Source organism: Mustelus asterias, chromosome 5, assembly GCF_964213995.1.
Source record: "Mustelus asterias chromosome 5, sMusAst1.hap1.1, whole genome shotgun sequence".
NCBI classification, from domain to species: Eukaryota; Metazoa; Chordata; class Chondrichthyes; order Carcharhiniformes; family Triakidae; genus Mustelus; species Mustelus asterias.
The window spans coordinates 101,639,905-101,666,781 of record NC_135805.1 but is presented as its reverse complement, the minus strand read 5'-3'; the positions used below and the strand labels follow the sequence as shown (position 1 = coordinate 101,666,781).

At 40.4% G+C, this 26,877-nt stretch overlaps 1 protein-coding gene across 3 annotated transcripts in view; it reads right to left on the bottom strand.

Annotated features, from left to right (window-relative positions):
• Window positions 1-26,877, bottom strand: part of nbas (NBAS subunit of NRZ tethering complex) — a 259,241-nt gene that overhangs the window by 228,730 nt on the left and 3,634 nt on the right. For 2 of the 3 annotated variants that reach the window (XR_013497784.1, XM_078213107.1), the window contains exons 2-14: window positions 23,671-23,719; window positions 22,899-22,935; window positions 22,448-22,525; window positions 21,478-21,525; window positions 19,191-19,234; window positions 17,985-18,118; window positions 17,032-17,165; window positions 15,935-16,033; window positions 15,294-15,432; window positions 13,853-13,915; window positions 8,994-9,122; window positions 4,105-4,168; window positions 3,380-3,573 (exon numbers count right to left, since the gene is read on the bottom strand). Coding sequence is in view for 2 of the 3 variants with exons in the window: in XM_078213107.1 (XP_078069233.1) it covers window positions 3,380-3,573; window positions 4,105-4,168; window positions 8,994-9,122; window positions 13,853-13,915; window positions 15,294-15,432; window positions 15,935-16,033; window positions 17,032-17,165; window positions 17,985-18,118; window positions 19,191-19,234; window positions 21,478-21,525; window positions 22,448-22,525; window positions 22,899-22,935; window positions 23,671-23,719 (1,212 nt within the window). In the remaining variant the exon portion in view is untranslated. The remainder of the gene's footprint in view (window positions 1-3,379; window positions 3,574-4,104; window positions 4,169-8,993; window positions 9,123-13,852; window positions 13,916-15,293; window positions 15,433-15,934; window positions 16,034-17,031; window positions 17,166-17,984; window positions 18,119-19,190; window positions 19,235-21,477; window positions 21,526-22,447; window positions 22,526-22,898; window positions 22,936-23,670; window positions 23,720-26,877) is intronic. The other variant, XM_078213108.1, reaches the window with a different exon arrangement.

Sequence of the window (26,877 nt, the reverse complement as noted above, 5' to 3'; positions counted from 1 at the left end):
GTGACAGGAAAACATGCTTGCCAAATTTACAATTCTTTGAAGGTATAACAAGCAGAGTGATTAAAAGGGAACTCAGTCGATGGAGGATGCAATTTTGCACCTGCATCAGCCATGATTGCAAATGGCGACGTCAATGCAAAATATCACAAGGCTCAGAAAACAGGAATCTTGCCAATGAAATCTCATTTACCGATTCTCCCCATCCTTCACCAGTGACATAACGAGGTTCCTGCCCAGGAACTCCATTTTAATATATTTCCACATAATTAGCGGGCTTCCCCACCATTTGATCCCCCCACCTTTGGAAATATGCTCCTCATTGACATAACATTATGTCGGCAAGGGTTACAACTGCTTTTTAAAAATGTGGATCAGGTGAAGGGAACCTCAAAGGTACACAGAAAGTGTAGCCCCAGAGGAGAGTGGGACATGCCCTGGCAATTTGGCATCGTTCCCTGATACGGAGCAGCAAGGGGGCAGTGCTGGGGCAGCCTTCTAGGGAGCTCCACTGGGCTCCCATTATGCATTGAGGCAGTCAGGAGAGGTGGAAGAGAAGTCTTCCACCCCTCCCGTGTGGGGGATTGCCCTGTTTTTTCCTATCGGGATTCTCGGATGGTTTTTTTTAAACCAATCCTGCCCCGCCAGCGTGATGATGTGAGCCATGCCTCAAGATCTTTCTGCACAGAGTGTTGGAGTATCTGTAGAGAAAAGCCAGTTGTGCAGCTTGCAAGCTGTACACCGGTTTCCTTGCCTCAACCAGCTTTCTGAGATAATGGAAGATTCCACCCATAGTGTATTTGGATTTCCAAAAAGCATTTGACAAGATGTCACAAAAAAGCCACAAGAGCTTAATAATGTTTGGGTGATATATTATCATGGACAGAGGATTGCCTAACAGGGAAGTCAGTCGGGATAAATTGATCATTTTCAAGTTGACAAACCGAGGTCATTGCTGGGACCTCAACTATTTGCCATTTGTATTAATGGCTTGAATGGAAGGACAGACTGCATTGTAGTCAAATTTGCCAACAATACAAAGATATATAGGAAAGCAAGTTATGAATTGGATCCAAAAAGTCCACAAAAGAAAATAGTAGGTTAAGCCCTGGATAAAAGCAAATTACTGCGGATGCTGGAATCTGAAACCAAAAGAGAAAATGCTGGAAAAATCTCAGCAGGCCTGGCAGCATCCGTAAGGGACAAAAGAGCTGACATTTCCAGTCCAGATGACCCTTTGTCAAAGCCCACAAAGCTTTGTCAAAGTTTTGACAAAGGGTCATCTGGACTCGAAACGTCAGCTCTTTTCTCTCCTTACAGATGCTGCCAGACCTGCTGAGATTTTCCAGCATTCTCTCTTTTGGTAGTAGGTTAAACCAATGGGCAAAAAATTGGCAGATGAAGTATAATAGGGTAAATATGAGATTGTCCACTCTGGCAGGAAGAAGGAAAAAGCTGAATGTGAGATTAAGGGCAGAGACTATAAACTGCTGCAGTACAGAGGTATTTAGGTGTCCTTGTACATGAACTACAAAAAGTTAACATGCAGGTACAGTGCGTCATTAGGAAGGCAAATGAAATCTTGGTGTTTATTTCAAGAGGGGTGGAATCTAAAAGTAGGGAAGTCTTGTGACAGCTGTACAAGGCATTGGTGAGACCACAGCTAGAGTATTTTGTGCAGATTTGGTTTCCATATTAATGGAGGGACTAATGTGCATTGGAAGCAGTTCAGAGAAGGTTATAAGGGGTTGTCTTATGAGGAAACGGTGGGCAGAGGGAGCCTATATTCATTGGAGTTTAAAAGAATGAGAGGTGCTCTTATGGAAACATACAAGTTTCTGAGGGAGGTTTGAAAGGATGTTTCCCTTGTGGAGGAATCTAGAATTATGGGGGAAAGTTTAAAAATGAGGGGTCTTCCATTTAAGACAAAATGAGGAATGAGGAATTTCTTCTCTCGGAGAGTCATTAGTATTTGGAATTCTCTTCCAGAGAGCAATGGAGGCTGGGTCATTGAATATATTCCAGGCTGAGTTAGACAGATTTCTGACCTACAAGGGAGTCAAGGGGTATGGGGGACAGGCAGGAAAGTGCAACTAAGTCCACGATTAGGTCAGCCATATCTTTATTGAATGGCAGAGCAAGTTTGATGGGCTGAATGGCTTACTACTTCTCCTATTGCCTGTGGGCAATTAATAGGGGTGGTTAAAGGACTAATCCATGGGTGAGAGGAATGTTTTATTCATTTTTAAAAAATCATTGATCTCTGCATTGGAGGAAATCTTCGAAAGACAATTTCTGTTTGTGTACTGGTTAATTACTTTGCTCTACAGCACTGTCTAAATACTAAATACTTTATTCAGGTTGTGGTTGTTTTGCATCATATGAATAAAGTTTTATTGTCCAGAGATCAGAAATCTTTGTAATGAAGGTTAGTCTATTGAGCTATGATATCATGTTTACAATAAAGCTTCTTATTAAACAGATGGATTTTAAGGAAGTTTTTACACGAGGGAAAGGAAAAATAGAAGAGTTTAGCAAGAGTTGGGGGAAATGAAGGGGATCCAGAGAAAATAGCCAAGACATCAGTAATAGTGGGATATCATTGCTGATGAGGTCAGACCAGAAGACCAAAGAGCATACATGACCTGAAGTCATCAAAAAGGTACGATAGTGTTAAGTTGTGAAAGAATTTGTAAATGAGGATCATTTAAGGTATTGGTGACAGCAAATCAGTATAGGTCAGCAAGGTTAGAAAAAGCAGGATTTTAATGCCATGAAATGCAAAAGTACCATTTATAGAAATGAAGAATGATCAACAAAAGGCATGCGATGATGGGATCTGAACCAACACTGAGGGATTTGCAGCATTGGGACAAAGTGGATAATTCAAGATATAATTAGATGCTCAGCCACCTAAATGCGTTAGATGAACAGGATCAATGAACCTTTGTCCATCTTCGACATTTTTAGTCTTCTTGAAATTCAAGAAGGCAGCTTATCATCACCTTCTCAAGGGCAATTAACGATGAGCAATAAATGCTGGCCTCGGCAGCAACACCCACATCCTGAAATGATTATTTTTAAATGATCCTTTCCACTCTGTGAAAATGGAAGTTGGAGAAAGGAAGAAAGAATCACTGAGAGTATGCTATTATTTTCACATCAAGGTGTGCTAACTGTAATTATTTTGTTGCACAATGCTTATGCCTCGAGTAAGGAGAGGGAAAATTAGATGTGTTGCAAAGATACAAAGCCACAAAAACATTTAAAAATGTGATCAAAATTTTGAAAATTAAAACAGCAAAACATACAAATTATTAATTGTAAATCTACAACTTAATCAGGGACAAATTTAATCAAGGACAAACTTCATTTTCAGTACCTCTAAACTCATAAAGCTTCCATCATGGGCAGTGCTGACTTGAGGGGAAGGCTCAAACCATTCACAAGATTGTCCGAGTAGGTTTTTCAATGTCCTCACAGATGATACAGTTAAAGCACCAGAACAGCGAGCCAGAATGAGTGCATTGTCAGCCCACCAGTTTACATCACAGAGGGGATAAAATGACGATCTGTCTAAAGGACAAGATATTATATGAAATTATATTCCAAGATTATTCAACAAAGAAACAATGTAACCCAGTCAGACAAGATAAAGCATATTTTAAATACCTATACAAGCAAGGGGAATATTGAAAATGCTTAGCAGTAAAGCTGCATCAAAGACAGCATCCATCAAGAGATGCTGCCTGACCTGCAGATGTTTTCAGCATTTTCTTCTTATTTCAGACTTCCAACATCTGCATTGCCTTTTGTTTTCTTAATATTTGGACTCTACTGCACTCTTTTATAAAAAGTCTCTTTCATCTTGCTGTCTAACCTCTTTCAAATTGATTAAACTGATCAAACTAATTAAACAAAGAATTTCAATGAATTTTGTTGTTTGAATGTAGCATGTTCACAATATAATTTTAAACAGCAAGCGAAGAAAGAGAAAAAGATCAGCTATCCATTTAAAAGCCATTTCCCAGAATTGGATTTTTGAAAACAAAGAAAAATCCTGAAAGATCAGAGGAAACCTACTCCATTATTCATAACATTTCATACCTTTTATTTTCTTCCTTTTCTCCACTGATTTCGTCCAGTCAGGATTAATGGCATCATATCCATCCTGAAAAAAAGCATGCATATTTGTACGCTGTGAAAATAAATGTTCACAGGCAAAGGCTCAACCAGTTTCATACCAGGGTACAAATCATAACAACTGGAAATGAGACCAAAACAGAGAAAATTATAATCTTGTCTCATAATAAATCCAAAAGCACACTATTTAATAGCCTTCATGTTTAAACTGAGAATGGAATTATTTCTTGGTTAACATCATAGAATCCCTACAGTGCAAAAGGAGGCCATTTGGCCCATCGAGTCTGCACCAACCATAATCCCACCAAGGCTCAATCCCCATAACCTCACACATTTACCCTGCTACTCCCCCTGACACTAAGGGGCAATTTAACATGGCCAATCCACCTAACCTGCACATCTATGGATGGTGGGAGGAAACCGGAGCACCCGGAGGAAACCCACGCAAACACTGGGAGAATGTGCAAACTCCACACAGACAGTGACCCAAGCCAGGAATCGGACAGTGACCCAAGCCAGGAATCAGGGTTCCTGGTGCTGTGAGGCAGCAGTGCTAACCACTGTGTCGCCCCTAATAATTTCCATCATATACTGATAGACAACCGTTGAACAGTTGAGATGAGAAGTAATTAAAAACTCCCTGTTTCATCAGATACAGCAACAGTTGCCAAATTTATGTTGAATATTTTGAATATATTTGACCTTCTAGAGGTTCAATAGCCATAAACGTATCCAGCAGATTAGCAACAGTACAAATAACTGGCATGCAAACTGATGCTTGATGCCAGGGATGGGGGAGGGAGGAGGGCGGAATGGTGGCACCAGGGGTCCTGATGCTCCAATGCCAGCGACCCTTGCTGTTATGGGGCTGCTGACAGGTGTGGGCGGAGGTGAGAGAAGGTCTCTCGACCCAGGAGGAGATCGAGGCACCCTGCACAATGGCACCCGAGCGTCTTAAGCTGGCTTCCCCAGCGTAGGTAGGCTCCCCTGCCCCCACTTGCCTGCGCAAAACTCCCTGCTGTCAGAAAAACTGTAAGAAGTCTAACAACACCAGGTTAAAGTCCAACAGGTTTATTTGGTAGCAAAAGCCACTAGCTTTCGGAACAGGCTGTCCCTTCGCCAGGTGGGTGGGAGTTGACAGTGCCGGAAGATTGCAATGCCAAGGTCACACTCCCGATTTCACACCAGCATCACACTTAGACTTTATTTGGGAAAATTCCACCCCATGCTGCATTACACTGTTACTGAGAATCCAAAAAGCTTCATCAAGTAGGCCTTTCCCTTTACAAATCAATACTAATATTCTATACTATAGTTTCAGATTGTAGGATGGCAATTCTCCCACCTCACTGCATAGTTTTCTAGTGGAGTGGGGTGGGAGAATCTCGGGTCAGGGCATGTGCAGGATTCACGCATGCGTTCCCGCCTCGCGTACATCTCCCAGCCCTGGATTTCCTGTGCCGTCAAGTCCACGCTAGAAACTGGTGGAAAAACAGGTAAGTAATTTTAATCTAATTTTAATGTTATTTCAATGTGATTAGCGGGCCTGGGACTAAATTCTCCAGGCCCAGTGACCTCTCCCACCCCGCCAGAGTATTTCACTCTGGCGGGATTGAGAGTAGCTCCCCACTTTCGAGAATTATCAGGACGACATCGCTGGAGTGAAGGGGGGCCAATCGGGGCACCCCTGGGCATGGACACCTTGGAAGTGCCAGCCTGTGCCCACTGGCACTGCCCAATGAGCAAAGTGCCCATGCCCAGGGGCACCTTGGCACTACCCATCAGGCAGAGGATAGTGCCAAGGGTGTGGGGCCTATAGATGGCAGGACTCGGTGGGGTGGGGCTTAGAGGGTCCCACTGCCACTCTGCATGGGGATCAATGGGGTAAGGAGGGAGGCCAGCGATCGGGGCAGGCTGAGGCTGTGGGTCTGCCAGGGAGCAGTCTGCCTGCAGGGGAGGTTATCTGCCGGGGAGTTGGGGTCAGCCGATGAGGAGAGGGGTGTTGTCTGCACTGCTGGGGGGGAAATGGTCGGGGGGGGGCCATGAGGGTTTGGGGGGGGGGGGGCCGGAACAGCGGGAGTCCCAGGCTGACAAGCGATCGAGCTGGCCAACAAATGGGAGACTGACATTTCAGGATCGCTGCGCATGCGCAGAGCCCCGCTGGTTTCAGCCTCCCAGGCGGGAAGAGGCCCCACCTCCTGAAATATAACGATATTCACGCTGGTGGCCTCTGCAGTGCACAGTGTGTGGGAGATTCTAGCCTAAACTTGCACTGAAAAAAAACAGCATGATTTACTCCAGTTTTCTCGCAAATTCAATACTTAGAATTTTTTTGGAAGAATCGCCCCCTTAGATGTTTCTCCGTTACACATTTGAGCAAAAATTCCTTTATCTTTCCTTCCATCACTGTTAAGTGAATTAATCTGTAGTTCCCTACACCTGCTCTATCTTCCTTTTTAAATCTCCTTTAAACTTTACTGATCTCTTCTTCTAATGTCATTCTCAACATTTGAGTTCCCCGATAAATATTGCAGCAATCTAATTATTTCACTATTATCGATGAGTTTCTTACATGTATCCCTTCAGTCTTATCCCTATCTTGATTTTTGTTTTGTTATTTATGTGTCTGCAGAATATGTTACCATTTCAAATCTTTGATCATTTAAAATTGTAGTGGCATTTTTGCACATTGTTAAGATTACTTTCCTAACCTTTTTGTATTGACAATGATTTTTGTGTATATCTTATTAACATATTGTACCTTAGTCATTCAGTGACAATTATGTTTGCTTAAGGGAAATTATTTATGCTGGAGCACCCCCCCCCCCCCCAATCCCTGAATAATCCTGGTCAATCACTAATCTTTACTCTTCATTTCTTTCTCTAATTTATTTAGCCATTTTTAATAATTATCCGACACAATTTTAGACAGGCACTTCAACGTAAGAACTTGGTAATTTCAGGACCAAGAATTACAGGTTGCACAATATTCAAGCCGATGAATCAGTAGATTATCATTTGTAGCTCTGCTCTCACTCACTCTCTTTTGAGGGTTGCATTTCTTTTTATTTTCTCCATCCCTATACTATATCTATTTTTCTGGTCCAATCATCTTTGTCCCTGCACTGTCCAACCTCTACATTCCTTTTTCTTCCTTGGGCCTGTACTCTCTCTCTTAACTGTAGGTCTTATAACTTCGATTACTTTCCTTATCTGTCGTGAACCTGTGTTTCCAAGTTTCCTTCGTTTTTTGCCTCATGCTTAACTCTGTTATCCACTGCTTCATGTCACCAGCACTTTGTATCAAACATGTAACCTTATCTTCCACTGCTCATTCACACAAACATTTGACCTTTACCATAACGCACGCCACCAGACACTGACTCACATTGCTTTTGCCATCCTCTCCTTTGTCACTTATGCTTTTGGTGTACAACGGTTTTCATTTTAATTTTGGCACAATTTCTTCATTCATCTACCATGTGTTATTATAGGCTAGCTTGTGCTTCATTTTTTGATGAGATATAAATCTTTGACACTAGATCATGGTTTTAAATGTTTTGGAATATTCTACTTTGTCAGTATATTTTTCCAGCTTATTTCCCCTAGGTCCAAGCTTACCCGCTTAATATCAGGTTTTTTTAAAAACCCGAATTTATCACTTTGGTCTTTGTCTTAACTTGGTTCTTCTCAATCGTGACCTTTAACCTTATTGCACTGTGATCATTATAGCCTGTATGTTCTCTTTCAATTACTTGCTGATCTGTTCTTCTTCAATTTCTATTGCTAGATCCAGAGGTGCGTCCTTTCTCATAGCACTTATTATACACTAGGCTGGAAAAAAATTCTGCACTTATTGTAAAAACTCCATTCCCTGAATACAATCTTCCCTCTAAGTCGCATGGCCATCCAAAAGTTCCTGCCTAGTCCCTGCACAAATCAGCCACTTCAAGAAACCATACATGCATAGCTGCATCAATAAAAAGGGCCCGTGCACCAAAATGAATCACTCGTGCACTGCAAAAAAAAACAATTTCAGGGTATATCAGCTGTACCCCTTACTGTTCTTACCTGATGTGGAGATGCCAGCACTGGACTGGGGTGGGCACAGTAAGAAGTCTCACAACACCAGAGGAAGGAGCAGCGTTCCAAAAGCTTGTGACACCAAATAAACCTGTTGGACTTTAATCTGGTGTTGTGAGACTTCTTACTGTTCTTACCTGGTCATTTGGTGACATATAAAAAAGCTCTCAAGATTATTTCAAATATTTGCTTCCATATTTATTTCACTCCCCTGCCTCCACTTCTTATCTGATGCTTGTGGCTTTCATAGAACCCAAAGAACTGCACAAGACATTATTTTTTCAGTGGTGACACAGAAACTTCTAACGTGCTGTAACAATGTGTACGAGAGAAAATGGCACCGAACAGCCAGCAAACAAAAGAGACACAAAACATTTTTTAAAATTGTCTCCAACATTTTTTTGCTACTATTTATATAAAGACTCGGAGATGAAGATTTAAGGTTTTGGGCAAGAGATGCAAGGGAGGGGGAGAAAATGTGGGCAAGTGGTAATGACATGGCACTTGCTACCCATGGAGAATGCTGTAAAAAGAGATGATCAATGATTTCAAAAGGACATTAAATGGACACTTGAGGGAAGTCAACTTGCAGCATGATGGATAGAGAGCAGAGGAATGGGATTAACTCACCTGCTCTAAAGAGAGAGTCAGCATGGACTGAATAACCTCCTTCCATGTTTATGTCTACCTTGTTTTGGCTAAAAGCAGCATATCATAGAACTCCATTTATATGTTCTCTGTATTGAAAAGAAAGAAAATGCAATTTTCACCTGTATATCTTGTCTCCATTCTTTCTGTTGTCTCAGGGAAGGGAGCTCCCATAAAGTCAACTGCCCAGAGAGATGGATGACAGCCAGGAGTGTCCCATCAGGAGACAAACTCATTTTGAAAACTCCATCCTGCAAAACAGGGCACAAGCAGCAAACAATGGTGAAAAACATTGCCATGCAATACAAAATAACGCTCAGATTCCGAACACTTAGAAACTAGGAGCAGGAGGAGGCCATTCGGCTCTTCAAGCCTCTTCCTCCTCCATATATATTATCACCTCAACATTAATAAGTTTATTTCCAAAGCAAGAGAAAATTTCAGCTCAATTCTGATTACACCACAGGAAATTCACATATTAGAAAAAGCTAGCTGAGACAGTCTATTGTAGTCAACAAAGAACCTGCCCAATTGTCCATGCACGTGATCACAATAAAGAAGCAGCACAAGAAAAGGCAATGTCATTTTAAAACGAAGTTGTGCCATTATTTTGTATGATAAAAGTACAAATATTAAGGTAATTAGCTTTTTTTTAAAAATAGTGTCACAAGTAGGCTTACATTAACACTAAACTTAAGTTACTGTGAAAATCCCCTAGTCACCACACTCCAGCAAGTGTTTGGGTACATTGAGTGGGAATTTAGCATTACCAATGCACCTAACCAGCACGTCTGTGGGAGGAAACAGGACCACCCGGAGGAAACCCACGCAGACTCCGCACAAACAGTGGCCCAAGCTGGGAATCAAAACCAGGTGCCTGGCACTGTGAGGCAGCAGTGCTAACCCACTGTGCCACCCTTGTCTTAACATTCAAAGACAATAGTTGAGGTGATTAAAAACGGAATCACCTCAACTTTAAAATTAACCTATCAAAGAAACATGAATGCAAGCAACATTAACACCAACATTATGCACTAATGAAGCTATATAAAAGTGCATTTATTAGCCTGAATTTTGTGGTCATTAGTGAACAAAAGGCACCAGCCATTTAACAGCCCATGCATCTGTTATAGGCTTTTGCACTAGAATTTGTGGGGATTAAAAACCCATTTAACTGCAGCACCCTATAGAGGTGATCTCGGATGTGTGTGAACAGGGCAAGGACTTCCTTAACATTTAGAATCTTTAACATTGGTTAGATACTAAAATCAATGTCAAATCTTCTGCAGAAAGCTGCAGAAATAGAGAGGGCAAATCAGATGATATTAAGAGAGAAAGACACCAGGAGACCAAAAGATCAAGTAAAAAACAATTAAAACAATAATTAAAATCTGAAGGCATTACACTCCAAACTAGCAAAATATTTTTTTTAGCGACAGTTTGTTTGGTAATAAATAACACCAGCGCAGCACTTTAATGAGTAATGACTCCAATTGTAAAACACGTGCCAATGTCTTTTAACTTTAAAATTACCAATACAAATACATTTAAACGCAGTTTAGTAGTAAAAGGAGTACAGTGGTGTAATACTATAAATTGTGAATCCTGAACCTTGATCTTGAAGAATATTGACCGAACAAAATCTAAATTGATTTTCCACCATTCTGTCACAGATTCAATTATAGCCTTCAAAGATAAATCTGATAAATACATTGAGAAAAAGAAAGAGTGGAGGAGTGTGACTCACACTTCATTGCTCAGCACAAACTTGATAGGCTGAACGAACTCCTTCAGTGCTGTACTATCCTATGATTTTCTGTTCTTCAAATGAATGATCGTGCAACAGGTTATTCATGAAGGCCCAAATTCGCAACCTTGCCCCTTCGCTTGAGGTGTGGTAACCCTCAGGTTAAAAATCACCCCCAGTAAGCTCCCCCCCCCCCCTCAAAAGGGAGAGCAGTCTATGGTCATCAGGGGCTATGGTGACTTTACCTTACTATAAATAGCAGTAGAAAGCCCCCATTGAGTCTTTTACATTTTTAAAACAAGATCACTATTATTGACAGTTTACTTCTCGATTATGAGTTGGCATCGTTTACCAGCAAGTGGACTCATGAACACATCAGCATTTCAGTTTTATTCTTTCAGTATTTCAGCTATACAGTCACCAGTCACAGCATGTGTTCACTGGTGACGTCATCACATTTCTTCCAATTTACTGCCGGCACACTCAGACATCAATAGTTTTATTCAGTTCTATGATTATCCACAGCTAATTTTCTCAATCCCCTAACAGCAAGTCATCTGGGCTCGTCATATCCAAATCAAAACCTGCATTCAAATCTACTAACTAGGCTGACCGATTTTGTGCTTTGGTAAATCTGGTCAACAATTGTAATAATGCACGATTGTTTGGTTATGGTTACTCGCAGCATTAACTGAGAGTCAGTCCTCTATCAGGGAAACACTGAATGATGGTCTCTCATTTGATATCATGCTTGCTTAATCCAATGGTGTTCATTAAATAAAGTGGCATACACTGCCCTCTAGCTGTGGGATTGTGCTTTTACGTATGATTTTGCTTTCAGAAGAGAATTCCCAAGAGTTGACACCAAGGGCCCGATTTTACCATTGTGTTGCGCCCATTTTTGGGCGCGAAAACTTAGTAAAGTCAGACGTGAGGTGAATAGTGCGAGCCGCGCCCATGTTTGCGCAGATTCCCACTTTACCAAGGCCCGAAAATGGCCGCAATCGGAACCACCCCCAAAACGGCATGCAATTTGCATGCATTTAAATTAAGGGCGGCACGGTAGCACAGTGGTTAGCACTGCTGCTTCACAGCTCCAGGGACCTGGGTTCGATTCCCGGCTTGGGTCACCGTCTGTGTGGAGTTTGCACATTCTCCTCGTGTCTGCATGGGTTTCCTCCGGGTGCTCCGGTTTCCTCCCACACTCGAAAGATGCGCGGGTTAGGTTGATTGGCCATGCTAAAATTGCCCCTTAGTGTCCTGAGATACGTAGGTTAGAGGGATTAGTGGGTAAATATATGAGGATATGGAGGTAGGGCCTGGGTGGGATTGTGGTCGGTGCAGACGCGATGGGCTGAATGGCCTCTTTCTGTGCTGTAGGGTTTCTATGATTTTAGATCTTTCTCTGGTGGAGGGGGGGAAGCGGGGGGGGAGTGAGGAAGGAGGCCCAATCATTCTCTGGGGGGCGAGGAGGGGGACCGGGCAAGGGGGGGGGGGGAAGAGGAGGTGAGGAGGGAGGCCCGATCATTCTCTGATTGGGGTGGGGGGGGGGGGGGGGGGGGGTGCAGATGGTTCTCTGATTGGGGGAGGAGGGAGGGCCAGATCGCTCTCTGGTGGAGGTGGGGGAGGGAGAGAGAGAAGGAAGAGCCAGTTGGTTCTCTGGTGGGGGGGGCGGGGGGACCGCTGCCACTCTGTGGGTGATTGGTGGGGGGGGGGGGGGGGGGGAACCGCTGCCATTCTGCAAGCGATCGGTGGGTAAAGGGGGCAGGGGGTCGCGATCGATCTGGGTAGCGGGACGGGATGGGTGGATAAGGGGGACAGTTATGTTGTGGGGCGATATCTGTGGGGGCCTTCGTTCCCAGGCCACTTTATCCGCTTTTTGCGGCCCGACAGTGATGTGACTGGGGAGCGATTTTCAAATTTGTTTCACTGCATATGCGCAGTTGAAGGCTCTGAGCAGAGCAGCAGCGTTTCAGGTGCGATAAGCCCCCACGGCGTGATTCAGATTCGTGACTTTTTTGTTCAGGCTGAGTGCGTATGGGGGCGCCTGAGAACAGGTTTACAAGTCGGATCTGAATTACGCCCAGATTCAGCGCTTAGAATCAAAATGGTAAAATCGCCCCCCAAGTGCAGGTTATAAACACAATCCAGACTCTTTTTGTAGAAAACTGAAATGGCAGATCTGAAGCTGGCTGGTCACACAAGAGACAGTAAAAGTACTGAAGAACTTTATCAGCCTCCAAAACTCTGGCATCTAAAAATTCAGTGATCTTGGTTATAAAACTGTTGCAAGAACAACAAAGTTTACTGAATGGCTGGGAAAAGTGTCTGGAACCGTCATTCTCTTTTGGCACCCAACCTTCCTCATTAGCTTCCGGTCTACTGCATGCCACATTCTTTGAACTTAATGATGGCTTGTCAAAGTGCAGAATGCAGACAGAATCTGTGGTAAAATGGAGCATCAGCAAGTCAAGCTCAACAGAGAGTAAAAGCACAATTTGTACAGTACAGATAATTTGACGGGTGGAGATGGTTGCATTGGCATTTGCTTCAGTTGAGGAACACAGGGCCGAAGAAAAGTGGTCATTATTTTTACATCTTTCCAAGTTGTGCAAAGAAATTTCAGAAAAGAACCAACAGGATGGCTCCAATTCATGAAGACAGATACAAGGGGTGAAATGTATTGCTGTTTACAGGCAGAGGTTGGGCCATGTAGAAGGACATCTAGAAGGAAAAGGGCAGCAGATACATGGGAACACCACCACCTGCAAGTTCCCCTCCAAGCCACTCACCATCCTGACTTGGAAATATAACGCTGTTCCTTCGCAGTCGCTGGATCAAAATCCTGGAATTCCCTCCCTAGCGGCATTGTCAACTCACAGCACGTGGATTACAACAATTCAAGAAGGCAGCTCACCACCACCTTCTCAAGGGCAACCAGGGATGGGCAATAAATGCTGGACAGCCAGTGATGCCCATGTCCCATGAATGAATAAAAGTAAAATGCGATTAGGGTAAGGATGAAGGCGTCCGGTACATCCAGCTTCTCTCCGGTCAAGTCTGGGGCTGGAAGGTTTGCAGGCGGCCTTCCTGCCCGGAGGCCAATTGGGCTTCTTAATATTAGGGTGCGTTTTCCCGTTGAGCTAAAAAATTTTAAAAGGCTGACAAAAAAATAAGTGAACTTTCCCAGGCAGCCTCCATAGTCTAAATGATCACATTTTCATACAATCATACCTGCTTTGATTCCTGTCTCCAAAAGCCTCGAAAATTGAGCATCCTTAATAAACCTCTTTGTTTCTGAAAACAAAGCACAAGATACAGTTAATTGGTTGGGTTGAACAAACAGGATTTTATGACTTCGAAATTCTGAAAGAAATTTGTTTTGGCAATAAAGATTTTTTTTAAAAAAATACATAGTTGACCAAGTAAGTGGATTTTGCCAAAGCATGGTAAACAGTCAGGATACTGGATGAAAGAAAAATAAAGAGACAATACTAGAAGGGCAGTCAGTATATAATGTGGATGGACAGGATGCATCCAGGTTGCTGAGGGACTCAAGGGTAGAAATCCTGAAGGTGTTGGCCACAATCTTCCAAACCTTTTTGGATATAGGTGGATGGGCCAAAGCATTGGATATATTACACACCCAATTAGAAAAGGAGAGACAGAATTACAGGCTAGACAGAATGTTGGTAGTGGGGAAACTTCTAGAAATAATAAAGGAAATATTAATGGACTAAAATAGACTAATAGTTGAAAGTCGCCGTGAATTTTTAAGGGAAAAAATATGTTTAACTTGATTGAGATTTTTGAAGAGGCAGAGAGGGTGGATGAGGAAAGTGCAGCTGAAGTTGTGAAGATGGACTTTTAGAAGGCATATTATAAACTGGCATTTATTAGGCTAGTTAGCAAAACTGAAGCCCATGGGATACAGAGTTCAGCACAAATATGGGTACAAAATTTGAATATCATCATTCAAAGTAAGAATTCTAGCTCTGAACCTCATGGATGCTTTTATGGGTGATTTCCGATCACAAAAATATATCCCACATTTATTTTTACAACATCTACAGCAGTAACAGGGAGAATGGGGTGACTCTCTGCTACTGTCCAATCAAGTAGCTCATTATGCAAGGCAATAGTCATAAATAACTGTGGTTAATCTTTCACTCAACAGTGCAAGTTTCCTGTGGAGGCCTAACCAGCAGCCGATCTGTAATGTGAACATATCCTGCTTCAGTTCTACCCGTAATGCTGAATCCTGATCCCTGATCTTGAAGAACATTGAACAAGCAGAATCTAAATAGTTTTTCCACTGTTTTTTTGTCATTGTCAATAATAGCCTTCTAAAATAAATCTTATACATTGAAAAAATAGCAGGGGAGTGGGACTAACTCTTCATTATTCTTCAATGAAGCCAGCACAAACTTCATGAGCTGAATAGACTCCTTCAATGTTGTACTATCCTATGATTTTCTGTTCTTCGAATGAATGTGCAACAGAATCAAAAGTTCACCTAACTGCAGCATTTTACTTCAACTATGAAATTTATGGGTAACACGGTATTCATTTACACTTTGATATAATATTTAACCAAAGTTATTTCATATATGACTATTAATGCAATAAACATGTTGCTTATATTTTGAAAAGGCAAAAAAAGTTTGCTACTTACAGCACCAACATCATCCTCATAGTTGGTGACCTGCTTGTAGTAGGGAGCACCAGAAAGAACCCGCCAGGCAGTTATTCCATAACTGGCAGCTTTAGAAACTCCTTCATCACTGGTTTCAGAGCCTCCTACCAGCAGTAACCTGTATTATTATAAATTTTCCCCTTAGTATAGTATTAAAGAATTGCTTTTGCATGCAGGGATAAAGGTACTTGTTAAAAAAAAAGTTTTTATATCAACATTCCAAACAATATCCCTTATCGTTTGGATTTTTCTGATATTGGGTAAAGGGAAGTACAAAAGAAGCTCCACGAGAGATTAAAATACAGTTTATAACCTTCCCAGCTGCTCCTTAAAGTAATTTAGATTTTAATACAGTACTGGACCTCATTTTAACATGTCTCTCCTGGAGTAAACCAAAGGGAAAGGTTAAAATAAGTCAATATTAATCTGTCCATCTGACATCTTTGGAAAGCTACTGTAATTTCAGCCTGAAGCTTGATTATATATAAAAGGAAATAATTATTTTTATAAGGTAAAGAATGTGCCTAGCTTAATTAGAAGCAAGACGCTTGCGTTCACTTACCAACTATACAAGAACACATTAATAAGGCAGAAAACAATAAGCACAAAAGTACACTCGCCTGTGGTCACTATGATAGATCACCGTGATAACACCATGAGAATAATGGCTGTTAAAGTTGAAGCTGTGATGTTCTTCGTAACTTTGATGGGTTCCAACACTACAGGGGAGAGGAAAACAAGACCCAAGAATTTCAGGATTTATGAAATTGTTCCAGATAATTGCCCAGATTTTGCAGCAAGAGTTTGTTGTGGTATCAGTGTTTGCTATTATTGAGGATATTGGACAGCCACCTCCAGCATTTCCACGTTCGCAATTAAATGGGGAAATTAGAAAGTTGCTCTGCTCCACCATAACTTTGTGATATCAGTACTTGTGTGACAGATTCAGCATTCGTACACATACAATGCCATGAGATTTGTGTACTATGCACTGATAAAACCAGAAAAGGTTAGGCCTTGTCTGTTCAAATGCAAGTTAATTTTAACAGCATGCCAAACAACTTCGCTGGATATCATGGAGTCTCATTCATTCAGATGTTAATTACTATTGGGCATTCTTAAAAAGTTGAAAAATTAAAATGAAATTTAAATAAAAACATTTTGTTTCTTTTATCTCTCTCTTAATCTCATCTTTCTATGCCTCTCATTATTCTGTTTTCTCTGCTAGATTTTACATTTGTTAATACTCATGATAAACAATGACAATATGACATGCCAGTGGCTATCTAAAAGAACTAGTATGTATAGTGACAGAAATACTGCAATGGTTATGAATATTTAACACTTTTATTTCTGCATCTATCTTAAATAAACTTCACTATTTAATGATTTTCATGTTCCCAAAGTAAATCTAAACTTAAATCTGGATCTAATTTATCAATCGACTTCAGTAAATTCTTCAGCAAGGTGTCAGTTCTGTGCAATGATTGTTATAAACATGTGTACGTAATTTGAGAAATAGAAGTGATCAAGATCTGCACATGCCACCAGCTCAGACAGAATTTATTTTCCTGAAAGGGAAAATTATTGCTGACAAACAATTATAACAGATTGAGCTGGTGATAGTTTAACAAGATGGCAAGAGGTAGTCATATATCTGTACAGCTGAAATGTCATGCAAAATACTGTGGATCCATCTCAAAAGTCTATATCTTACCTGACCAAGTAACTTTTCAACTGCCCCCGATAGTTCACAACCAGAAGCTCTGTTGAACACTGAGCACTGTCATTGGATTCCAGGAATATCAATCCTGCCACAGCATAACTAAGGTCACCTGCAGAACTAGCAGTCTTAAAAAAATAAAATGTGTGTTATTTATATGTTACACAGGAGCAAGTGCCACTTGATAACACTGTCAATGACACTTCCCACCAATTTGCTGATGATTGAGAGTAAAGGTGACAGGGTGGCTATTAGCTGGATTGAATTTGTCCTGTCAGCAGGACATAGGTGGGCAATTTTCCATATCAACATGTCGATGCCACTGCCCTGAAATAGCTCAGATCTGTCCACCAGTGCTTTTTTCTCGTTCTGTGCAGAAACAGGACATACCGAATCTACTTGTTTTTCAGCTAGATAGCTGAGTTCTATCCCTCTCGATCATCGTGCTAATACATTGTTTCAACCTGCACTAATCGAAGTTTTGATTTTTTTAAATTGCGAGCCTGTGATACTGGCATGAAGACTCCTTTAGTGCCAATACCACATCACATTGAATAGGCTTTTTGTTTAAAATTACTGGCAAAGATGATCAGCAAAACAAGATGGGAAGCATTCATTTTAGCCAGAAAATACAGTATATTTTCTGTAAAGAAGAAATTTGACAAAATGACTCAATCTTGGTTGCTTTGAAGTGCTATTATCTAATGATGACTGCATAAAAATTAAAACAGTGCACATTCAATTGTTAATATTTTAAATTATTCCATTTATCCTGATAATTTCCCCTGAACTTCCCTCAAACCCAATGTTTTCAGTTGTTTTTAATTTACTGGGTGTAGATTTCCCAACATATGCCTATAACAGGCAAAACATAAACACACTACTTTCACAGAACAGTACTGTGCACATTCACATTTAGAAAAATACAAGATAAATTTCAGTGTTACCGGTGGAATGATGAAAAGTTCACTGCCCATCAAGTCAAACACTCTCACTGTGCCTGTGCTTTCAGCACAAGCCAACAGTGTACAATCATGACTCCACGTCACACGACGCCACTGGGGGTGGGGGTCTTTTGGAACTAAGGACAGAAATGAAGAACAAAAGCTAAAATTTCTATACTTTCTATAACCAAAAACATATCACTAATAAAATACATTAAAGCTGTATGTTGTGAAAAAGAGATTGCCTTTCACCCCATTGCCTGAAAAACCGTTGTAAAGAAATTAGTCATCAGATAGATCATTTATATAGTGTCAGTTTCTTCAAACAGTTCTCTAATGAATGACAATATAGTGACTCTATTATCCTAATTATCACTCAATCCATTGCACGAAATATCATGTAAGTGCAGTATCTATCGACCAAACTGAGGTAGCCATGGCGATTCAGGTAGTTTATAAAAAAACTGGCTTGCCACATACTAAAAATTATGCAAATAAGGTATAACAGCTAGACTAAGTTTCTTTTGAATTCTAACTTAAACAAAAAACACTGCATACAACATGATCTGCAATTGTGATTTATCTGGGCCAGGGAGACTATTTTAACCACTAATCATAGAATTTCACAGCATTGAAAAAGGCCATTCAGCCCATAGTACATGTGCCAGAATTCAGAAATAACAACTGAATAAACTAGATTCTTGTGCTCACCCACCACATCATTTTAATTTTTTAATTTCAGTCATTTATCAAACTTATAATAGCATCATTAAGCTGCAAACATTTGAATGAATCTCAAACATTCCAATGTGGAAAAGATTACCGAATCATAGCTAAAAGATACGAGAAAACTCTTAAAAGAGGCCCAGTAAAACACATCGGCTGAAAGGGAATATGGAAAACTCCAACCATAATATAAGCAATGGCAATTACTTGGGCAGAATATGTGCAGTGCAAAGAATTTGTTCAACTGGACACACAAGATGTCATGACACAGATTTTTAAGTAGCAGAAATCTACTCAAAGATCAGTTTGGGAGGTTAACCACAAGTTGGGCTATTTTACAATATTGTTTTACTGTTGCACCACTTAAATATGGCCATTGATTACAATTGATCAGAGGAAAAAACAACAATTAAATCCCATCTTCCAGCAATCCTATAATCAATCCCTTTTAAGTACAGTACAGAATTTTAACTGGTACAATACCTATACATTTTCCAATGACTGAACCAAATTCATCTCTTGCAGATCTGTAAAATAATTTGCCGAAATTAAAAACTGAACAATGCAAACTTTGTTCAATTGTCTTAGGAAACCCAAAGCATTTTATCAGTACATCTTCATCAACAGATAGTTCAAGATAACCATATTTAACTCATGAAACATGCCCAACTGAGCAGCAGAGCGAAAATTGAACTACAGGCCTGTTAGCCTTACATCAGTAGCAGGGAAAATGCTAAAGTCTATGATAAAGGATGTGATAATAATGATTTGACTGGGCATAGTCAACATAGATTTATGAATGGAAAATGATGTTTGGAGAACCTGTTGGGAGTTTTTTGAGGATGCTACTAACAGAATTGATGAGGGAGATTCACAGGACATAGTATTCTTGCATTTTTGGAAGGTTTTTGACAAAATCCCCTCGGGAGGTTGGTTAACAAAATTAAGGCACATGGGATAGGAGGTAATATACTGACATGGATTAAGGATTGACTAACAGGAAGAAAACAGAGAGTCGGAATAAAGAGGTCATGCTTGCATTGGCAAGCCGTGACTAGTGGGGTTCCACAACGATCAGAATTTGGACTCCAGCTGTTCAAAATATAAATCAACGATTTGGATGTGGGGACCAAGTGCAATATTTCCAAGTTTGCAAGTGACACAAAACTAGCTGAGAATGTGTGTGGTGAGAAAGATGCAAAGCAGTTTCAAGAGGAATTGAACAATCTGAGTGGGAAGAACATGGCAGCTAAAATATAATATGGAAAAAGTTGTCCAGTTTGGCAGATGGAACAAATGCACAGAGTGTTTGTTAAATGGTAAGAAATTACAAAGTGTAGATGTTCAAAGGGACGTGTCCTCATCAATAAGTCACTGAAAGCGAACATGCAGGTGCAGCAAACAACTAGAAAGGCTAATGGAATGTTGGCCTTTATCACAAGAGGATTTGAGTACAGAAGTAGCAGAGTCCTGCTTGAATTGTATAGAATCTTGGTTAGACCACATTTGGAGTATCAGGTGCAGTTTTGACTCCCCTACCTTAGGAAGGATATCATTACCATACAGGTTCACCAGACTTGTTCCCAGGATGACGGGACTGTGCCGTGAAGAGAGATTGGGGAAACTGGGCCTGCATTCTCCGGAATTTTGAAGGACGTAAGAAATTACAAAAGGTAGTGAATGTAGTCCAATTCATCACGCAAACCAGCCTCCCATCCATTGACTCGGTCTACACTTCCCACTGCCTCAGCAAAGCAGCCAGCTTAATTAAGGACCCCACACACCCTGGACATTCCCTCTTCCACCTTCTTACGTCGAGAAAAAGATACAAAAGTCTGAGGTCATGTACCAGCCAACTCAAGAACAGCTTCTTCCCTGCTGTCAGGCTTTTGAATGGACCTATCTTGCACTAAGTTGATCTTTCTCTACACCCTAGCTATGACTGTAACACTACACTCTGCACTCTCTCATTTCTTTCTCTATGGGCGGTATGCTTTGTCTGTATAGCGCGCAAGAAACAATACTTTTCACCATATATTAACACGTGTGACAATAATAAATCAAATTAAATCGGATGAGAGATGATCTCTCCTGGTTGGGGAGTCTAGAACCGGGGACATAATTTAAAAATAAGGGAAAGCAACTTAGGACTGAGATGAGGAGAAATTTATTTCCTCAGAAGTGTGTGAATCTTTGGAATTCTCATGAAAGTCTATGCTCAGAGGTGAAGACTGGCCACTTCAACACCCCATCCCCCCCAACACATAACCATAAATCAAAGAATATGTTAGCCAGCTGTGTATCTGAGTGGCAAATTTCTCCATAATCAGTCAACTAAAGCTGCGTTTTGATCTGGAGTGATTTTTTTCTTTAACTTTTCTTTTTTTTTGGGTGGAGGAGGGGGAGAGGGGAGAAAAAATAGTCAAACTGAACACCTTCAAATGGTCTATCTATCAACCCAACAGAAAACTGTCGAAAATCTCCCAATAAAGTCAGTAAAACACAACTGCATAATGAAGCAAGAATCCAAACACGAAGGATAAGCAGATATAGTTAAATGAAGTAGGGCCGGAGGAGGCTTCTGTGGAGCATAAACATTGGGACAGACCAGCTAGGCCGAATGTCATGTTTCTGTGTTGCAAATTCCACTTAGGATGATATATGTGGTAGAAAAAGACATGACTTCACCTTGCAGTTACTCCTCATTTTAAAAAAATATATAATGTAAAAGGATGATGAAGTAGAATGTTTTATAGAAATCATACAGTACCTGATCTCAATACACTGGTCCTGAACCACAGCCAACAACTTCCCATTTCTGTCAGAAAACATGACGTAACTTAGAACAAGTTTTCATGCATATAAACACTGGAATAATATGATGTACAGTTCTAAAAGAACTTTAATATGCAAAAGATAGCATGCATGCTCAAAAATCAGCAAAAACTTGTTTACATGAAAATGCAAAATAGTCTATGCAAGAATTTAAACTGTAGAAATGTTAATCATAACTGTACGAACAAATGCTAGGCATCGCAGAGACATTTTCAGGCCAGTACTTGCCATCACCTATCCAAATGAAAATGGTGAACATAACAATGGTACTGCTAACTGCAAAGCAATATCAAATGCACTAAAACTGTCTTTAAAAAGTCAGCTCGGGGCTTTTATTTTTATAACCAGCTTGAACGCGGCATATTATACCTGAGTAAATGTTTCATGGTTTTACTTTTCTTAAAAATCCATACCAATGTAAGTTTAATGGATATATTGGACCATAATTTGCTGTCTAATTAATGATACTCCTTGTTATTTATGGTAACTTTAGACAAGGACAGATGCTGAGTTAAACATGAAAAGCAAACAAACTGGTGTCAGAAACATGAGAGCTTCACAAAAATGTATGGTCTGGTTTACCATCAAACTGTACTGAATAGTGTGAAACTGCTGAACTTGCATAGTGAATATGAGATAAACCTGCCACAGAAAGTTATGTTTTGCCCATTTCAGTCCAAGTTGCCTTTTAGACAAAGTGCGAAGTGATTTAATATTTAAAACAGACTAATACTGTATCTTTTGCGGACCACATTGAAGAGATAAAGAATTCATTCTGAACGATGCCAAAATATACAATTCTCAAATCGTTAGCCCTGAAAGCTTCTCAGATTATTATAATATTAACTTAGTTTATACAGGGATATTACAATATAAAAAATGTATGCATCAACGGAGATAATTACCTGGCTACAACAAGTTGCCAGTTGATTTGTTTATTAACCAACTGGACAAAATTAGGAGAGGGCAAAGAGCTGGAGTGGCTGTATGGGAGAGAATTCAAAAACAGTGTGACCATTAAAAAAATGTCTTAAAACCAAGAAAACATTATGGTACTTATTAAACATTACATTAATGCAGTGCACTAAGAACACTAAATTGAAAATAGGCGTTGTCACTTAAGTTTCAAAAGTGGAGTAATAAACAAGCCCCATTATGAATAATAATAAAGTGCAACCTATTCTGGCAAGTTAAATTGACAAGAAGCTCATGTTACTTGATTAAGCATCTGATTTAAAAGCATTTTGATCTGCAAAAGTGATCAATAATAAACTAGTGACACAGCTTCAAACTCTGCAAAACACTCCTCCCAACATCCCTACCAAAAAATGCAAAGAAAATGTCAATTACAATTACCTGTATCCAATATATTGAACAACAAATTTAAAAGGACCTATATGCAAAGAGAATTGTTCAAAGATCAATAATGATGACAATTTATTCACACCATTGTTAGTATTTTTAGACACATCAATACATATTCAAAATATTCAAAGTATTCAAATAATGCACAAACATAACTTGGTTTTAGAAATATGACAGCTTTCCTTACTCAACTGTACCACTATTTCAAATACTTATTTGCCTAAGAAAATACCTAGATTGTGCATTTGAAAACATATCAAATTGTTTTGTAACTTGACGTTTTTTGGATTTCAGGATATATTTTCCAATTTAAAATATAGTGCTGAAGTAAAGTGACACAAATTATGTTTCGGATTAAGACGCAATTTAGCATGAAAGACCAATGTTAGACTGTAAAGCAAAACAAAAAATCCAAAAAAATCTTGGAAACCAACTTCCTGATAAAGCCAAACACATGCCCAGTGGTGGACAACTATCAACGTCATGACTAACTTCACATTTGGAAATGAAGGTACCACAAACCAAGCTCAATCACAAACACGCGGATTGTAAAAAAAAGCCTCTCCAGGGAGAGGATCAGTCAGTGCAGTTACATTCCTTACTTTGCCAAAACAGCTATTGTGTTCATATAACAGTAGTTTTAAGAAGTAAAAAGCCTCATTTATAGTTATTTCACCTTTAAAAGCTCCCTTTCCCAAAAAATGGGGTTGGAAATTTACGTCAATTTGTTCATCACGATCTGCAGTTTCCAAACACTACTTACCAGAAATGGTCTTTACAATAATGGATCCATGTTCTCGGTTGCCTCTAGGCTGCACCAAGATAAAAGCAAGGCATTAAATTGCACAATATAGCACAGTATACACTTTATACTTTCAACACCGCTTGAAAATTTAAATTTAAAAAATCCTACACTGTCATAGGACACTGTTGCAGGAGTTCCTCAGGGTGATATCCCAGGCCCAACCATTTTCAGCTGCATCGTCAAACACCAGTCCCACATTATAAAGTCAGAAGTGAGGATGCTTGCTGCTGTTTGCAAAGTGAACAGTGCCATTCTTGACTCCAAATATTAAAAACAGTACAGGTCTATATGCAACAAGGCCAGAACAGCATTGGGCTGGTAAGTGACAAATAACACTCGTGCCACAGAAGTGCCAGGCAATGACCATCCCCAACGTGAGACAACCTAATCATCTTCCCTTGATGATATTACCATCACTGAATCTTCCACCATCAATATTGTGGCAGTTACCACTCACTTGAAACTTAACTGGACCAGCAAAATAAATATTGTGGCTCCAAGAGCAGATCAGAAGCTGGGAATTTTGCAGTGTGTAACTCACCTCCTGACTCCCCAAAACCTGTCTACCATTGGCAAGTCACAATGTGATCGAATGCAGTACAGTTCCAACCACACTCTAGAAACTCAACACCACAGACAAAGCATGATTGGTAGCACATCTATCAGTTTAAACATTCCCTCCCTCCACTACCAACATACCATGGCTTCGGTGTGTATCATCTACAAGATGCACTGCAGCAACTCACCAAGATTCCTTCAACAGCATCTTCCAAACCCCCAATCTCTGCACCACCTGGAATGCCAAGGGCGGTAGATTCATGGAAACATCACAACCTACAAGTTCCCTTCCAAGCTATACACCATCCTGATTTGGAATTAGATCACCAATTCTTCACTGTTGCTGAGTCAAAATTCTGGAACTCCCTTCCCAGTGCCAGATGTACCTACACCAGATAGACTGCAACAGTTGAAAAAAACAACTCATGAGCACCTTCTCAAAGAGAATTAGGGATGGGCAACAAATTCTGACCTTGCCAGCAATATCCACATCCCACGCAAGAATGAAAAATAAGTATAATGTATCCAGGCATCAATAGCTTGTCACACATCACCTAATATGTACCTAATCTTTGGACTGTGGGAGGGAACCAGAGCACCTAGAGGAACCCCCCGCAGACACGAAAAAACTCCACACAGTCACCAAGGCCGGAATCAAACCCGGATTCCTGACACTGTGAAGCAGCAGTGCTAAAAACTATGCAACCGTGTTGCCCCATGAATGTCCAAGTCTGTACTGCTCTTTGGGACAGAGAATTTCAAAGATTAAAGACTTTCCGAAAAGAAATTATCCTTCACCTTTGGGCGGCACAGTAGCAAGGTGGTTAGCACTGCTGCTTCACAGCTGCAGGGACCTGGGGTCGATTCCCGGCTTGGGTCACTGTCTGTGTGGAGTTTGCACATCTTCTTTGTGTCTGCGTGGGTTTCCTCCGGGTGCTCCGGTTTCCTCCCACAGTCCAAAGATGAGCGAGTTAGGTTGATTGGCCATGCTAAAATTGCCCCTTAGTGTCCTGGGATGCGTAGATTAGAGGGATTAGCAGGTAAAATATGTAGGGATATGGAGGTAGGGCCTGGGTGGGATTGTGGTCGGTGCAGACTCGATGGGCCGAATGGCCTCATTCTGTACTGTAGGGTTTCTATTATTTCTATGATTTCATTACAATTTAAATACGGACCTCTTTTTCTGAAACTATATATCACCAGTGTTAGATTTTCTCATGAGAAAACATCCTGTCAAGCCCCCTCTGGATCTTGTATGATTCCATAAGATCACCTCTTATTCTTCTAAACTCCAATGTGTACAAGCCCAACCTTTCATCCCAGAAAACAACATTGTGAACTTCCTCTGAACCACCACCAATACAAGGATATCCCACCTTAAATAAGGAAGCCAAAAGTGTAGGTTGCATTCTCAATGCAATTTCACCCTGTACTTCTGGAACAAGACTTTTTAAATTTGTACTCCATACTCCTTGTAATAAAGCCCAACATTCAACTTCCTTTCCTAATTACTTGCTGTACCTGCACAATAACTTTTTTTAATAAATTGTACACAAGACTAACCGGATCCCTCTGTACTGCAGCATTCTATAGCCTCTCTCCATTTAAATATTTTGATTTTCGATTCTTCTCACAAAAGTGGACAATCTCACATTTCCCCACATTACATTCCACTTGTCGAAATTTTGCCCCCTCACTTAACCGATGTAACTCTTAGAAGACTTATTGCCTCCTCCACACAACTTGCTTACTCACCTATCTTTGTATCCACAGCAAACTTGGCAACAGGAACACTCAATCTCTTCATCTTTATCATTAATATGTCATCAATAAATACTAAGATTTCATAGCTGCGATCCCAACACTGATCCCAGTAGCACCCCATTAGCTTCAAGTTGCCAACCTATAAATGACCCATATATCCCAACTCCCTGGCTCCTGTTAGCTATGATGTGGAGATGCCGGCGTTGGACTGGGGTAAGCACATTAAGAAGTCTCACAACACCAGGTTAAAGTCCAACAGGTTTATTTGGTAGCAAATACCATAAACTTTCGGAGCAATGCTCCTTCGTCAGATGGAGTGGTCTCTGTTCTCAAACAGGGCCCCCTAGCCAAACCTCTATCTGTGTACATAGAGAGAATTTATTTTCTGCTGGTGAGTGGTTTGAGGACAAAGGGGCAGAGCTTTAAAATCAGAGGCAGGTCAATCAGGAGAGAATTTAGGGAACAATTTTTCACAGAAAAGGTGGTAGAAGTGTGGAACTCCTACATATTGCAAAGATGCTAACTCAATTAACAATTTTAAGTCTGAGACAATAAATGTTTGCTCCTCAACAGTATCAAAGGATATGGAACTATGACAGGCAAAAGATCTTAAGATATAGGCCAGCCATGTCCTCAATGAATGGTGTACCAGGTTCCAGAGGTTGAATGGCTTACTCCTGTTTCTATGTTCTTATCCAACCTAATTGCATGTATATGCAATCTGAGGAAAAGTATAATCAGAAAGTCCTGAAATCTATTTTCATCTATTCATCTTTCTATTGTAATATTAATCTCAAGTCTGTTAAACAGGAAAGTGAAAATATATATAAAACAGGGACCAAG